We start from the raw sequence: 13619 nt of genomic DNA on the forward strand, positions 1-13619 counted from the left end.
AGCCGCTCGGCCAGCTGCGGGACGCCGCCTACCTCCGGGCAGGGCAGGGCAGGGCCGGGCCGGGCGCGGGGCGGCCATGGGCAGCCGGCTGCGGCCCGCGGCGCTGTGCGGAGTGGTGCTGGCCGCGGCGGGCGGCGCGGCGGTGGCGGCCTGGGCATGGGCCTACGTGCGGGGCCGGGCCCGCCGCCCTCCTCCCGCCGCCGCCGAGCAGGTACGGGGCGGCCGGCCGCGGTGAGCTCCGGGGGGGGCGGGAAGGCCCCTGCCGGCTGACCGGGCGCGCTTCCCTTCCTTTCGCAGGTGAAGGGGACCGGCAGGCAGATCCTGGTGCTGGGCCTGGACGGGGCGGGGAAGAGCAGCGTGCTCCACTCGCTGGCCACCAACCAGGTGAAGCGCAGCGTGGCGCCCACCGAGGGCTTCAACGCCGTCTGCATCAACAGCGGGGAGAGCCAGATGGAGTTCCTGGAGAGTGAGTGAGCTGCGTTCGTGCCGAGCGCGGCAGATGCTCCTGTCCCGCATCCCAGGGATCAGCCCCCTATTGTAGAACCGTCATATCTCCTTCTCTGATAGCATGGAGCTGGGGTTGTTTTCTTCTTGGAGATTCTGTTGCCCGACCCTGGTGATATAAGAAGATTAAGCCTGCTGTCAGGGGAGGTCTGTGCTGTCTGAGCCTGCCCGTGGGGAGCTCTGCTCTTAGACAGTGCTGCTAAACGTGATGGCAACAAGCCTGTCCAAAGCAGAGGTGTCCCTGCGCGGCCGCTGTTCCTTGTACAGCTTCCCGTTGCTTGCTCATGTTAGGCTTGAGCACCAAAGAAGAGAAATACTAAGGGAAAAGGCAGGAAGGAAAGCTTTGCATGCCTTTTGTTCCAGAGCCTCAATAGGAGGTGGTAGGGGATACAGGGGCCCTGGATTCCATCAGTCCCTGGTACTGAGGGCTGACATCCTTGCTAGCCTGCTGCGGAGGCCACGTGCTTCCCTTTCTGCTTTTCATACCAGCACTTGGCTGACTCACTTGGCAACTAGCCCAGGTACACCTCAGTACTGCCGTCAGCGGGAGTCGTGCTGCACCCAGGCATGTGGGTAAGTGTTTAGGATGGGAAGATGGAGCCTCTAAGGTAGAGTGTAATCCTGCCTTAGGAAATCGCGAAGCATTTTAGGGAAATGCTTCAGATATGCTCCTATTCTGTGCCCCTCTCCTTGTACCTATCAGACAGACACCAGTATTTCCCAATATTGTTGCTAGGAATGAGGTGCTCTGTACTAGCTAAGCCTGAAAAAACCCACAGTACTTCTGCACCTGCTTGGGGATTCCTCAGGCCTAGTACAACGCACACCACAGCAGAACATTTTTCTGAGTCATCCTTCCCTCTCTGGTCCAGGTTGGTAGTGACTGAGATGTGATGGCTGCAATCTGACCCATGGGAGATGAAATGTCTCAGGCCAGTTTCAGCCAGGTAAATCTGCATGGTGCTCTAATCTGGTTACTTAGTCTGTACCATTGCCTGTAGCAGGGGTTAGCAGCCTACGCTGTGATTATGTGGCATATTATGATCAGCAGACAGCAGGGTTTTTATCTTGCTGGCCTGGACAGACAGAACATTGTCTCTTTTCTTTGTACCACTATATAGATTGGGTTGAATCTTGCCTCTGTAAGGGGTAGGAGAGCCTGACTTCTGCTGTATTGCTGCTGGTTTAGGAAAGAAAAACGTTAGCTGTAAGTTGCTGACCCCTGGTTTATGCTATGTATGAATGCACTGAACAAAGGAAATAGCAAGGAGCCTATAAAATACTGTCATAGGCATCAGCCCCAAGAATAATATGTCAGTCATGGCCCTTGGGCTTATTCCAACAGTGGCAGATCTCAGTTCTGCGTGCAAGTATGCTGGAGCTGATGAAGAAAAGTAAAGGAGGGAAAAATTAAGTTGCATGTAAGGAAAAAGTCTTTTACAGTGAGGGTGGTGAGGCACTGGCACAGGTTGCCTGGAGAGGTGGTGCAAAGACCCATCCCTGGAGACATTAAAGGCCAGGCTGGATGGGGCTCTGAGCAACCTAATGTAGCTGTAGATGTCCCTGTTCACTACAAGGAGGTTGGAGTAGATGGGCTTTAAAGGTCCCTTCCAACTCTTAAGGATTTGATGATTCTATGATTAGAATAGGCACATATTCCCTAGCAGGGAAATATTGCTTTGCTTTGTGCGTTCTTGGAACTACTAAATCATTTTGACTTAAGTGAAAGCAAAATTGCTTTGAAACAGAACAAATTCACTTAGGGCATTAAAAATATAAGCTAGCTAGCATGTCAATTTTGAAGAATTCCTAAATAATTCCTAAATAAGGTAGGAAGCTATCATAGGAAACCCCAAGTATAATACTTTGGAAGTTTGTTACATTTGGAGTCAAGTCATCCATGACCCTTGAGTGTGTTGTTCTGCAGAGGACCTCTCTTCTCCCTAACCTTTTCTTGGAAGGAATGGAACAGATCTGGAGAGCTGAAAATATGCCTGAAGTGCTTAATAATACTGTACGCTATTCCTGCCTCTGTTAAAATTCAGCAAGCCACCAGATTGTCCTCAGATGGTAACAGCAGTCTTAGACTTGTGGCTTCATATGGTTATAAGCCCTTGTTTTGAATGTGAAAAGCTTAGCAGAGAAGAGACCTGGTAGAAATGTAACCTGTGCAATAATTACTCCTGCTACCTAAGGACAGCTCAAAGAATCTGCTTGAACTTGATTTTTATTTCTTCCTAGGTACCTCTGCAGCTTTGACAGCGTGAAAGCCATGGGAGTTTTGAATTAGTCCCTGACATAATTCTCATTTTTTCCTTTCCACTCTAGGGTTAAGTTTCTCTCTTGGAAATTGTAGGCTCCTTTGTTTTGTGAGGGGAGCGTGGAGACTGATTAGGTGGGGACATTCTCACATAGTCCTTAGGGACATTGAACCTGTTTCTGCTCTCCCATCTAGGTTGAGAGAAAGAACCTACAAGGCAGAAAGCAACCATAGAAAACAAACCTCCAGAACTTACAATGAAAAGACTTTTTCTGAGCATATATAAGCCTGCACGGAAGTCAGATGGGGGGAATAAAGCTATTTCCAGTCTTGCATACAGTAGGCCCAGTACCTTGGGTTTTCACGCCAGGGTCCGCTGCCTGCACTTACAAGTGTGGTGCTGTTTGGGTTATTTGGTGAATTTTGTGCTGCTGTTTATTCTTCCAGTTGGGGGCAGCGAATCTCTGCGTTCGTACTGGAGGATGTACCTACCCAAAGTGTTGTTGCTCATCTATGTTGTGGATTCAGCTGATCATGCCCGACTGCCTGTGGCAAAAGAGCTGCTTCATCAACTGATCCAGAACAACTCCACCCTGCCGGTGGTGGTTCTAGCCAACAAGCAGGTAGGGGTTCCCTGTACCTAGCTGAACTCTGGCTGCAGCTCTGAAAACAGCAACAAAGCTCTTCAATTAAGGCCACGTGGGTTGAGGGGGGAGGGATGGGGCTTCTGAGGGCATCTGTTGACCACAAAGTGAAGTAATCTGAGACTGAGTTTTAGATCTGTAAGATGCAGGTCTTAGTGAAATAAGAAAGTACCTTTGCTTCTTGTTACTTCTTTGGGAAAAAGTTAAGGATAAGCATTTTGTTTCCAAAGCATTTTAGGGCATGGAATCTTGATCTCATAGAGGTACATAGGAACAATGCCCCCAGAAATTTTGAGACCCTTTCCCTCCCTGTTGCAACTAACAGGCTTGTTTTGATTGACTTTTTTTGGTATTAGGACCTCGAAGGTGCATATTGCATCACAGATATCTACGATGCTCTGGCACTGTCTGATATTGGAGACAAGAGGAAGATGTTCTTGCTTGGTACCCACGTGGCAGAGGATGGCTCAGAGATCTCCTCCAGCATGAAGGATGCCAAGGAGCTGATAGCACAGCTGGTTTTGGAAGTGCAGTGACAGCTCTTTTCCTACAGCACAGTATTTGCAGCTGTGGAAGATGGGGTGCTCATCTACAGTCAGTTTGCCACATGGTAACAGAAATGTAAAGGTAGCTTTTCCTTCTCTTTGTGTAGTTCCTCTGAAAATCATGTCTAGTTGGTAGGAAAATCTGTTTTTATAGCATTTTGAAAATACCTCTGGAAAATAATATATTCGTAGCATATTTATAGGGGAAAATGAAACTCTCAGGCAGCAGAGTTAAGGGTATTTATAGCTTAGGCTAAGATAGCATCTTGCTGGGTTGGGCTCAACTACTGATTTTAATGAAACAAAGTTGTATCCAGTGAGTAAACTGTCCTGATGTCTCAGGTTTAAATGATTATAGATAACAGGTTTTAGAGAACCCTGTAGCAGTATTGTTCTGTTAGAAATGAGACCCTACTTCTCAAGAGTGTCAGGAGTTCCCTTTTAAGAGAGTGGCAACCTGGTAATTCCTGGAAATTGGGCAGGTTGCAACTTCTTTAGCGGATAGAAACAAGAAAACAAAGGCAGTAAGACATTAAGTATTTCTGTTCTAGTTTTTCCCCTGTAAGCAAAGTATAATTTAAAGTAGTGACTGAAAGCAGTTAAGGTGGTACCAGAGTGGAGGATTCCATCTAAGTGTCTTATTTTGGTTTAGTCCAGATTGTGCTACAGCAAGCAGTCTTATGGGTGAGAAATTTAACTTTTGGTTTTTTAAAGTGATTTAGCGTAGCAGGTGAGAAAGATGAGTTGCAGAAGTGCATTACTTTCCCAGTATTGGTATCCCTATAACTATACTCTGGTCACGTGACTGAGTCCAAAGAGTGTGGCAAAAAACACTTTTTGTAATTAAATTTATTATACAAGGGTTTTGTAGTTTTGTCTTTTGGAACTGATGCATAAAGCAGAACATTTTACTCTGACCACTGGTCTCGGCTTCATTTACCTCAACAAGGAACGACACAGCTGGCCCTGCTGGGACAGTGAAATGGTGTTTAAAGGGAATGGGTACTTAGATCGGGCCAGTGGGAACTGTGGGTTAGTGGTGTTGCTCATCCAGAACAGTGCCTGTGGGGGGAGGTAGCTGTGCTCCATTCAGCAGCCTCAGCTGCTGGCACCCTGCAGTCAGGAGCAGCTGCCATAGCATGCGCAAGTGCATTGCTATGCAGCTGCACTGGGAAGGGACCAAGGATACCAACCCAGGGAAAACAATACAAAGAGCTGTCAAGTGGTTGTATCCTAAGGAGATACACAGACTTTGCAGCCTTGTTACTTTACACAGAAAGGCAGGCAGCCCATGTTGCAGATGTTACCAAGTATCTAAATTCAGTTTGTCCGGTCTTTGCTGTTTCTTGTCACTTGTCTACACATTCACACGTCAGGTAAAAATCCAACTCCCACTTCCTGGCTGGGTGTCTAGGCTGTGCCCTAGGCCTGTCGGGTATTGCTTACTTGGGGATTTACACTGGACCAGCAAAACATAGAGGAAACGATGCTTGGTTTTATTTTTCTCCCTGTTCCTCATTACAAGCCTGCCTTTCCTTTCGAAAGGGAAGTTGTGTACTGAAATTGTAAGAGACAAGCTGTATCACTGAATATTCAGAAGTACATGGGTCCTGACCCCTTAGTACTGAAAGAGGTAGCAGATGTTATAGCTGGACCCCTCTCAGCAGTTTACCAAGCTGCATTATACTGATCTACAAGAAGGGCACAAAAGAAAACCCAGGGGACTACAGACCTGTTGGTCTAACCTAAGTACCTGGAAAAGTTATGGAGAGGATTATCCTAGATGCTATTAAGAGGCAGTTAAAGAACTAAAGTATTATCAGGCATAGTCAACATAGACTCATCAAGGAAAAGTCCTGCCTTAGCAATCTGATCTTCTATCATATGACTACCCACTTGGTGGATGAAAGAAAGGCAGCGCATGTAATCTTTCTGGATTTTTAATAAGACCTATAATACTGTTTCTCACAGAATCCCCCTGAACAAATTGTTCATCTGTCTGATAAACCCATGGTATGCCAGGTGATGAGCTGGATGAATAGCAGAGCTCAAAGGGTTGTAGTGGATGAGTCTACAACTGCTTGTGAGCTGATCGCTAGCACTATTCCCCCAGTGCTCCATTCTAGATCCACTTTTGTTCACCACTTTTATCAGTGATCTGGTTGCAGGAGTAGAATACACCCTCAACAGGTTTGCTGATGACACTAAATTAGAAAGTGCTGTTTAAGTTCTTGAAGGAAAGAGGGGCCTTTGCAGAGGAATCTGATACACTGGAGCACTAACTGGAGACAGCTAGCAAGCATGAAGTTCAACAAAGGAGAATATTAAGCATGCTGCACCTGGGCCAGAACAATGCCAGACACAGGTACAGATCAGAAATGAGTGACTAGGTAGCAGCTTAGCAGGAAGGTCCCTGGGGGTGCTGTTGACTGCAGGCTCATTGTGAGGCAGTGATACCTCCTGATAACCAAGAGGGCAAACTCTATTGTGGGGTGCTGTAAAGCAACAGAAAGTATAGCAATAACAGCAGAATAGCAAAGTCTTGGGCTGCAGCAAGTGAAGATTCCCTCAAATGTAACAGGCATAGAAACAAAGAAAATAATCTGCTTACCTTCAGAAGGACTCAGGTAGGGAACTTCAGCAAGAACCCATTGCCTGCCCTGCCAACCCTTAAATGAGGTCTGGGTAGGGGTAGATCCTGACTCCACCCCTTCCAGCTACTCAGGTGCACTGTATGCACCTGAGTACCCCTGGGTTGCCCCTGCCAACTTTATTGCTCTCCACAGCTTTACAAGAGATTGAGCTCAAAAGCAGTTCGGGCAGCAGAAGGGGGTATTTCTATGTCTGCCTGCAGCAAGGCCTCATTTTCCCTCCTGGAAAGCATAAGGAGGATCAAATGACAAATGTTTTCCTGGGGCTCTCCTCTTGTCAGTGGTATTGCTTAATTCCTTCAGGTTGCAGAACTGCTGAAGGTACCATCGTGTGTGGGGATGTTTGCCTGTTCATAGCTCTTGCCACCATAAGAAAAAAAAAAAAGAAAAAAGTAACTCATCTTCTTAGAAGTGGAGAAAGTTTTATGATCATCACATGATTAAGAGACCTGACTGAGATATGTGTGACTCCTCCCTTAGATGGATCTTGAGACAGCCTTTGCAAAGCTGTGTCCCAGCAAGGCTGTGGGGTGGCACTTGATGTAAGGTTTGGATGTGACTGTGCTCACTGTGTATGTAAACTGATGAGCCTGATGCAGAGAGAATGCCAGCTCTGTAATGCAGCTAGTCTGGAGGTGGACTTTGTGCCATTATCCTTTACCCCCTTGCATGTTTGCAAGGAAAAGCTCTTGAAGAGCCAGAAACTGCTGAAACTGTTGTTTGGCTCCTGAAAAGAGTACTGCTTTCCTGAGCATGTCTTGTCTTGACCTGGAGGCAGGGGGCCAGCATCCTGCAGGCAGTTCCCACCAAGGTGCCAGGCAGCTGTGCTTGCAGCATTGCCTGCAGCAGGTAGGTGTGACAGGGAGATAAGTCAGCAGGCACCTTTCAGGGGGTCTGCAGTGAGATGCCGTAGCAGCAGCTTGCCAACACAAAGGTCTTTGTGGTGCTGAGCTGTTGTCTAACAAGCATTTGCTGGGGCTCTGCGCCCTGAGAGTTTTGAGCCCGGTGATAATAAGCAGCAAAGCAATGCCCACCTGCTGTGTTTTTTGCATGGTGGGGACTGCCACAGCTGCCCACATCATGCGATTGCTCCAGGCCTGGGACACTTACCAGGAACAGACTGTGATAACTGTGCTAGATCAGTGGTTTTGTTCTGGTGAATATTCAGTATGAACATTTTCAGTGCTGCATAATACATGGTTGTGGGGTACAAACGGTCTATATCCTTGTGTTTCTATAGCATCTAAGACATCTGGGCTCAATGGACTGAAATAAAATTGCAAAGTTTTTAAGCCCTATAAGGAATATATCTTCACCTTTGCTCCTAAAGCCTTGTGGGAACAGTGCTATCCCCATGGCACCTTTCAGCAGTCTATGAAAGCGTTGATAACAGGTGTTTCTGTTTGTCTGGGCAGCCTAGGCTGGCTAATCATCCAACCTACCTGCTGGGGTTGCCTGGCAAGTTATGAAACAGAAACATGCTTTCCCCCTCTCCCTGTCATGTCCCAAAAGAACCTTGCAATAAGAGCAGGTTTGCAAATTCATGTCCCTGCAATCAGAGAGAGCGAAAAAATCTGTGGGCTGTTGAGTTCACTGGATTAAACTGATGAAAAGTTACTTGGAAAGAGAACCCTTAAACATACCAGAGTGAATTGGTGTCAACATGCTCCAAAAAGTCTCCACAAACCCACCATCCTGCTGCGCTGTTATGACTGCCCTGGTATTCTCTCCCACCAAGGAAGAGTTCACGCTTCATACAGAATGAAGCAACTCTATTGCTTACATACAGAATGAGCAACTCTAAATTTGTCCTGGGCACGTGAGAGTTACCACTAACGTGCTGTAAAACCTCACCCACTTTCCGTGGCACACCCTGACCATAACATTATTATTATTTCTACTGTCATACCTGTGGTATAGTTAGGCATTAATGGTGTAGTAAGAAAAAGGCAATGATGAAACCCCTGCAGGGGTTTCAGAGGTGTAATGAAATGACCCTTTCTGCACATCCCTTGGGAACTGTAAAACCAGACTCATTACTTGAAGGTCCTTTTCAAGTTGACAGCAAACACCTGCACAGCATTAGTAAATTCAGTGCCTAATAAGGTGAGTGCTCAGCATAAAGCCAGCAGCCCTTTACAGCTGTGGGGAGATGGGCTGAGTGTGTCCCTTCCTAGACAGGGAAGAATGGTCCCAGCAGAGACATAATGCATTTATATGTTTTTAAAGGCACATTTCACACCCTTACTGTTCTTACCAGGCTTACATGAGAAAACCAAGAGACAATCTAGACCCTCTCATGGGATGCTACAACATCTCTGCCGTGCCCAAGAATAGTGGCATTACTGGGTATGGGTATTAGTGCTACATTCTACAGGGCAAACCTGGAGCTTCAGTTGGGTCCAAGGGTGGGTCGGTTTGGCTACTGGATTGTATGGGAGCAGTACAGCCTGAGCAGGACATGGCACAGGAGAAAATGATTTTATCTGATTCTAGTGAGTTTAGTGTGCCTGGCATTGGCAATCCAAGCATTGGCAGTAGGGCTGGAGATACTGACATGAAAGTGATGCTCTCCAGCAAGGGATAAAATGAACATACCGTTGCAGGAGAATAAATGAATAAGCAAAAATAAGGATTCTCCTGAGCACATGGCAGTTTAAGTGCCAGTCAGTGTATCTTAATCTTCCCTGCATTAAGCTGATTCCTTCAGGAGTAGTAGGGGCAGGTGACCACAAACTAGAAGAGGATTTATCAGAGGATCCACTCATTGACTCACTGATCTACTAAAGAGAGGATTTTGATCCCTGTTGTACAAGGTAAGGTCACTAGCTAATAATGCTTGTTACTTTTCAGTCTGTCCTGTACCAGAATGGATAGAAGCTGGCCTCTGGAGAGTCCCAGCCCTGTCACTCTGGCTTGTGAACAGCCATAAGGGGGCTGGCAGCTGGCCTCTGACCCTGCAGGGAACCCCCCAACCAGCATCTTGCTACCCCACGCCTGGGGTGTGTGCAGGGCTGCATGGGCTGCTGTGGATGGATGGGAGGGTGCCCTAGAACCAGGCGTTCCCCTGCAAGAGGGGAAAAACCCAGAGCCTGCTAACTCTGTCTTGGAGAAGTGTTGTCCACCCAGAAGAGCGTGCCTTCCGTTTCTGGGGCAGGGAGTATGGGCAGGGACACAACACAGCATCTCTCACCAAAAATCTTTGGTTTTTATTCACACTTTGGACAAAGAAAAGACCAGTTCTCTCCCTTCAGTGATCTTTAACAGAAATGTGAGACATACATTCAAGGGATCTTGGCTCAGTCTGTTAATGATGTAGGCTCTTAGCTTGTCAATATCCAGAGCTGGCATGGGCACCTTAAACTAACCAAGACATCACAAGAACAAGACATCAAGTTTTCCAATCGCCCTCCTCTCTGGATGCTCTATATACTAAAGCTAGCATGCATGCTTTGCCTCTTGGGATAATAGGGAAATCTCTATTCCTCCCTCCTGTGCTTGAATGTTTCATGGCAGCTTTTCCCATGAGCCCAGGACAAGGGCATGAGATTTCCTGGCCTGCGCAGCTGCTATTAATGGGAATTGCTAGGCAAGTTACGCAGCCATCAGAAGCTGTATACACATATACATACATATTATATATATATAATCCTCTATAAATAAAAATTATGTTAAATATCAGGGAATTGCTTTGTATCTTGAAACCTTTTGTGACAGAAGAACCCCAAGTAAACCCACTCTGAAGATCTTCACCATCGTTTACAGCATGGATGGGGCCAGGAGCAGCATCCTCTAGTCCCTGACAGACCCACATTCTGAGGGCAGCCCTTCAGACTTCCTCCACTCTGCCAGGCGCTGCTTGAACCATTTCTGGAAGGAAAAAAAAAACCAACAGACTGAGTGCAGTGGGCTGAGCAAACCTTCAGAAAGCCTTGCAAAAGGTGCAGATGGGGCCAGCATGTGGAGTGAGGTGAAGGAAACTCAGGGTGCTGCTTTTAGCAAGGTGCTCATAAGCAAAAGGTTTTGTCAAATGTGAGTGCATCTCTTACAGGCCTTTTCAGACCTTGACAACCTATGTGAGTCCTCATTTTATTGCTGTGAATCCAGATTTGTCTTGCAAACAGAGTAAGTAGGCTAAACCTCCTGGGTAGTGTCTGTATAAATGGCTGTAGCAGTGGAACAGTCACTGCAGGACCCAAAATGACAGGAGCGAAAAGTTAACTTGCTTCAGGAAGACTGAGAGGAAAAACACAGTGACACTCTGCAGATTTAAGGACAAACAGATTTTTAAGGTGGGTTAAAATTTATCTTAGTCTTCAAGTAATATTAATTGCTACATTATTTTTTATGACTTGGCATCTCTAACCCAGCTCCCAGACCTGCTGGTGCCACTTCAGCTCAGCTGCAATTTGAAATGCTGGACAAAAGCAGTTGGGTAAAGCCACACCACTTCTCTAAGAAGTGTAACTCATGTGCTGGAAGCACTTGTCTTAAGGCATGTGCCTGTGACATGCTTTGTTGCTGCTCATTCTGTTGCTATATTTGTTCACAGCTATTTTTGAAGCCATTCCAGTCACTAATGATACAACCATGGTGAGCAGTGCAAGTGGCTCTCGTGCTAGCTCTGCCTTAGACTGCATCCAACGAGCTGATTGCCTGCCTGCCTCCTAAAAAGTTTCACTTCCTGTCCCAAACCATCATGTCCTGTTGACTCAGTACATCTGCATCTTGATTTTACTGGCATTAAATTGCTTGCTATATCTGGCCAATAAAGCACTCTGAGTGTCAGGAGTGGTGAGTCTGTGCCATACGCAATGCTGGCACATCGCAGCTCAATCCTGATCCTATTCCTAATGTGACTTTCATCTTCAGAACTCTCGGAGCACCCTGGGTGTTACACCCAGTATCCTTCCCTGGAACAGGCTAAATACTGGGATTGCTTGCTTGCCTCTCCTGTCCCTTGGCTTTGCCCAGGGAGAACAAGGCTTGGCAACTCTGCAAAATGCTGCTAACTTTTTCTGTGTGTGTGTTTGATTTCTATACCCAGGAAACCTGCTATGGGTCTAGAAGTTCATAACACATCTGCATCAAAACAAGAGCTGCTCTGTAGCCTGGTGCTGGGAAGGAGCTGGTTGCCTTTGAGACCCATCAGCCAGCCAGATGGAGCAGAAGGCACTCAGCAAGTCCCAAGCAGAGGCAGCCTCTCCCTGGAGGCACAGTTAGAGGCCTTCATGTCTCTCAGAGAGGGTGACAGATTTTCCTAACATAACATTCAGGGATGCTGGACTATCTGACTGCAGTGATGGAGAGCTGGCACAGCTTGGGTATGTCCCACAGTACATCCTGCAGGAACTGTATCTATCCTGCATCTATTTTAAAATGACTGCAATTTCTTCTTACAACAAAACCAACAGACATTTGGGTACCTGGGACTCTCAGAAGAAACAATGAGGACTATTAGGTTGGAAGGAATGGACAGCATGCATAGCCCTGTTGCCAGCTAGTGACACACAGCAGGTGCTGAAAGGGCTAGCCACCCAGCCCAGCCTGGGGTTGGGGAATTGGGGCCACAAGGAAACCAACAGGACATCCAGCTGTGATTTGGGAAGCCCAGGTGGCTGCGGTTACAGGGGAAGGGGTTTGGGGATGCAGGGGCAGGAACTGGTGGGGTGCAAAGAGGAAGTAGGGTTCAGCAGGGCTTCATGGGTGCAGTGAGGGGTAGGTAATGCAAAGAAGGCTTGTGGGTGCAGTACACAGGGTGCAGTAGTGTGCAGTATAAGAGTGTAAGGAGGGAATATGTGGGTCACAAAAGGGTGCAGGTGGTGATGGGGTAGCATGAGAGGTACAGCAGCGAATTTGTGGGGGCAGAAGATACAGGGTGTATGATGAAGAACAGAGGACAGGGTAGGCAGGAGGTGTGTAGGGTGCAGAGGCACATGTGGGGAGAGCAGGGCCAGTGCCAAGGGGAGGCTGAGGGGTGCACACTTACCAGGGTCTGCTCTTCAGAAAGCCCGGTCTCAGCTGCAATGAGGCACAGCGTGGTGGGATCAGGATGCTTGTTCACCTTGCAAAAATTGTACTCCAGGATCTCTAGTTGCTCCTCAGTAGGAGTCACTGACTTTTCTGTGGCCATTGCTCCTGGATGGTGGGGTCAGGCACTACAGAAAGGTGCTGGTGTTATTGCCAAGGCTGAGACTGGAGGGATTATGCTCGCTGAGCCCCAGCTTAGGCATCCCTGTGACCAGCAGCTCCCTCTTCCCCAGTGGCCTCTGGCCGAGGCAGGGCACAGCTCGTTCCCAGCCCTGCCCCTCCCGGCAGTGCCTGCCTCAGTTTCCCTGTCGCAGCAGCTGCATGCCCAGCAGCACCCAGCAGTGCTTCCTCACCATCCCCAGCCGGCAGGAAGCTGTAGCCTCTCTTCTGCTCAGCAAGCCTCTCTGCTGCTGGATTTATAGCCAGCGTGACTCCCGTGGGGACGATTCCTGTTTACAGCCGTATTTAGACTTGGGCGTCACTTGGGAGTGATGTCACAGCAATGAGTGCAGTGGGGGAGGGTTCGTTTAAAGTTATTAATTTATATATATATATATATATATATATATATATATATATACACACATATCCTATGGGACAGGGGACAGAATATGGCATCCAGCCGTGTTTTCACTTTTTTCTTCCCAGCCACCATGCAAGTTTGTGCAGGGGAATCACAAACCAAAAGATGAAGGAGACATTGGGAACAAAACATTTCAGATAAGCCCCACGCCTCTCTTCTGCAGGGCTCCACGTGTGCTCCCGCCTGGCAGAAAGGCAAGCCAACTGAAACCCGAGGACACACAAGTCTTTTGACAGAGAATTGCCTCCCTGTTTCTGAAACTGAGCTGTGGGGCGGTGGCAGGGGAGGAGCTGGGTTCAGAAATGCGGCCATTCTCGCTCTGCTCTCCTGCTTTCTGTTGCCCAGCCCATGTCTCTGCTGGGCCACCCACTGCCCACCTTCCCTGCCTCCACAGATTCTCCT

General features: G+C 47.8%; 2 protein-coding genes across 4 annotated transcripts; one reads left to right on the plus strand and one right to left on the minus strand.

The window, feature by feature from the left end:
* Positions 1-4870, plus strand: ARL9 (ARF like GTPase 9). The gene is made up of 4 exons (XM_085222637.1): positions 1-211; positions 298-466; positions 3212-3387; positions 3765-4870. The coding sequence occupies exons 1-4, from the start codon at positions 77-79 to the stop codon at positions 3942-3944; spliced, it is 660 nt and encodes a 219-aa protein (XP_085078763.1). The 5' UTR covers positions 1-76; the 3' UTR covers positions 3945-4870.
* A 4921-nt stretch (positions 4871-9791) lies between these two features.
* Positions 9792-13138, minus strand: HOPX (HOP homeobox). Of its 3 annotated transcripts, none has more exons than XM_010709681.4 (3): positions 12988-13138; positions 12594-12762; positions 9792-10474 (listed from the first exon to the last, which is right to left on the minus strand). In XM_010709681.4, the coding sequence occupies exons 2-3, from the start codon at positions 12735-12737 to the stop codon at positions 10397-10399; spliced, it is 222 nt and encodes a 73-aa protein (XP_010707983.1). In that variant the 5' UTR covers positions 12738-12762; positions 12988-13138; the 3' UTR covers positions 9792-10396. The 3 variants fall into 3 exon arrangements, with proteins under 3 accessions (XP_010707983.1, XP_085078764.1, XP_003205645.1); XM_085222638.1 differs by having other exon boundaries at positions 12930-13062; XM_003205597.5 differs by having other exon boundaries at positions 12594-13044.
* Between the last annotated feature and the right edge of the window lie 481 nt (positions 13139-13619).

This window comes from Meleagris gallopavo, chromosome 4 (genome assembly GCF_905368555.1).
Source record: "Meleagris gallopavo chromosome 4, MGAL_WU_HG_1.1, whole genome shotgun sequence".
NCBI classification, from domain to species: domain Eukaryota; kingdom Metazoa; phylum Chordata; class Aves; order Galliformes; family Phasianidae; genus Meleagris; species Meleagris gallopavo.

Coding starts and splice junctions, on each gene's coding strand:
- ARL9 (XM_085222637.1), top strand. CDS start 77: ATGGGCAGCCGGCTGCGGCCCGCGGCGCTGTGCGGAGTGGTGCTGGCC. Junction 212..297: donor CTCCCGCCGCCGCCGAGCAG/GTACGGGGCGGC, acceptor TTCCTTTCGCAG/GTGAAGGGGACCGGCAGGCA. Junction 3,388..3,764: donor TGGTTCTAGCCAACAAGCAG/GTAGGGGTTCCC, acceptor TTTTGGTATTAG/GACCTCGAAGGTGCATATTG.
- HOPX (XM_010709681.4), bottom strand. CDS start 12,737: ATGGCCACAGAAAAGTCAGTGACTCCTACTGAGGAGCAACTAGAGATC. Junction 10,475..12,593: donor TTTCTGAAGAGCAGACCCTG/GTAAGTGTGCAC, acceptor TTTTCCTTCCAG/AAATGGTTCAAGCAGCGCCT.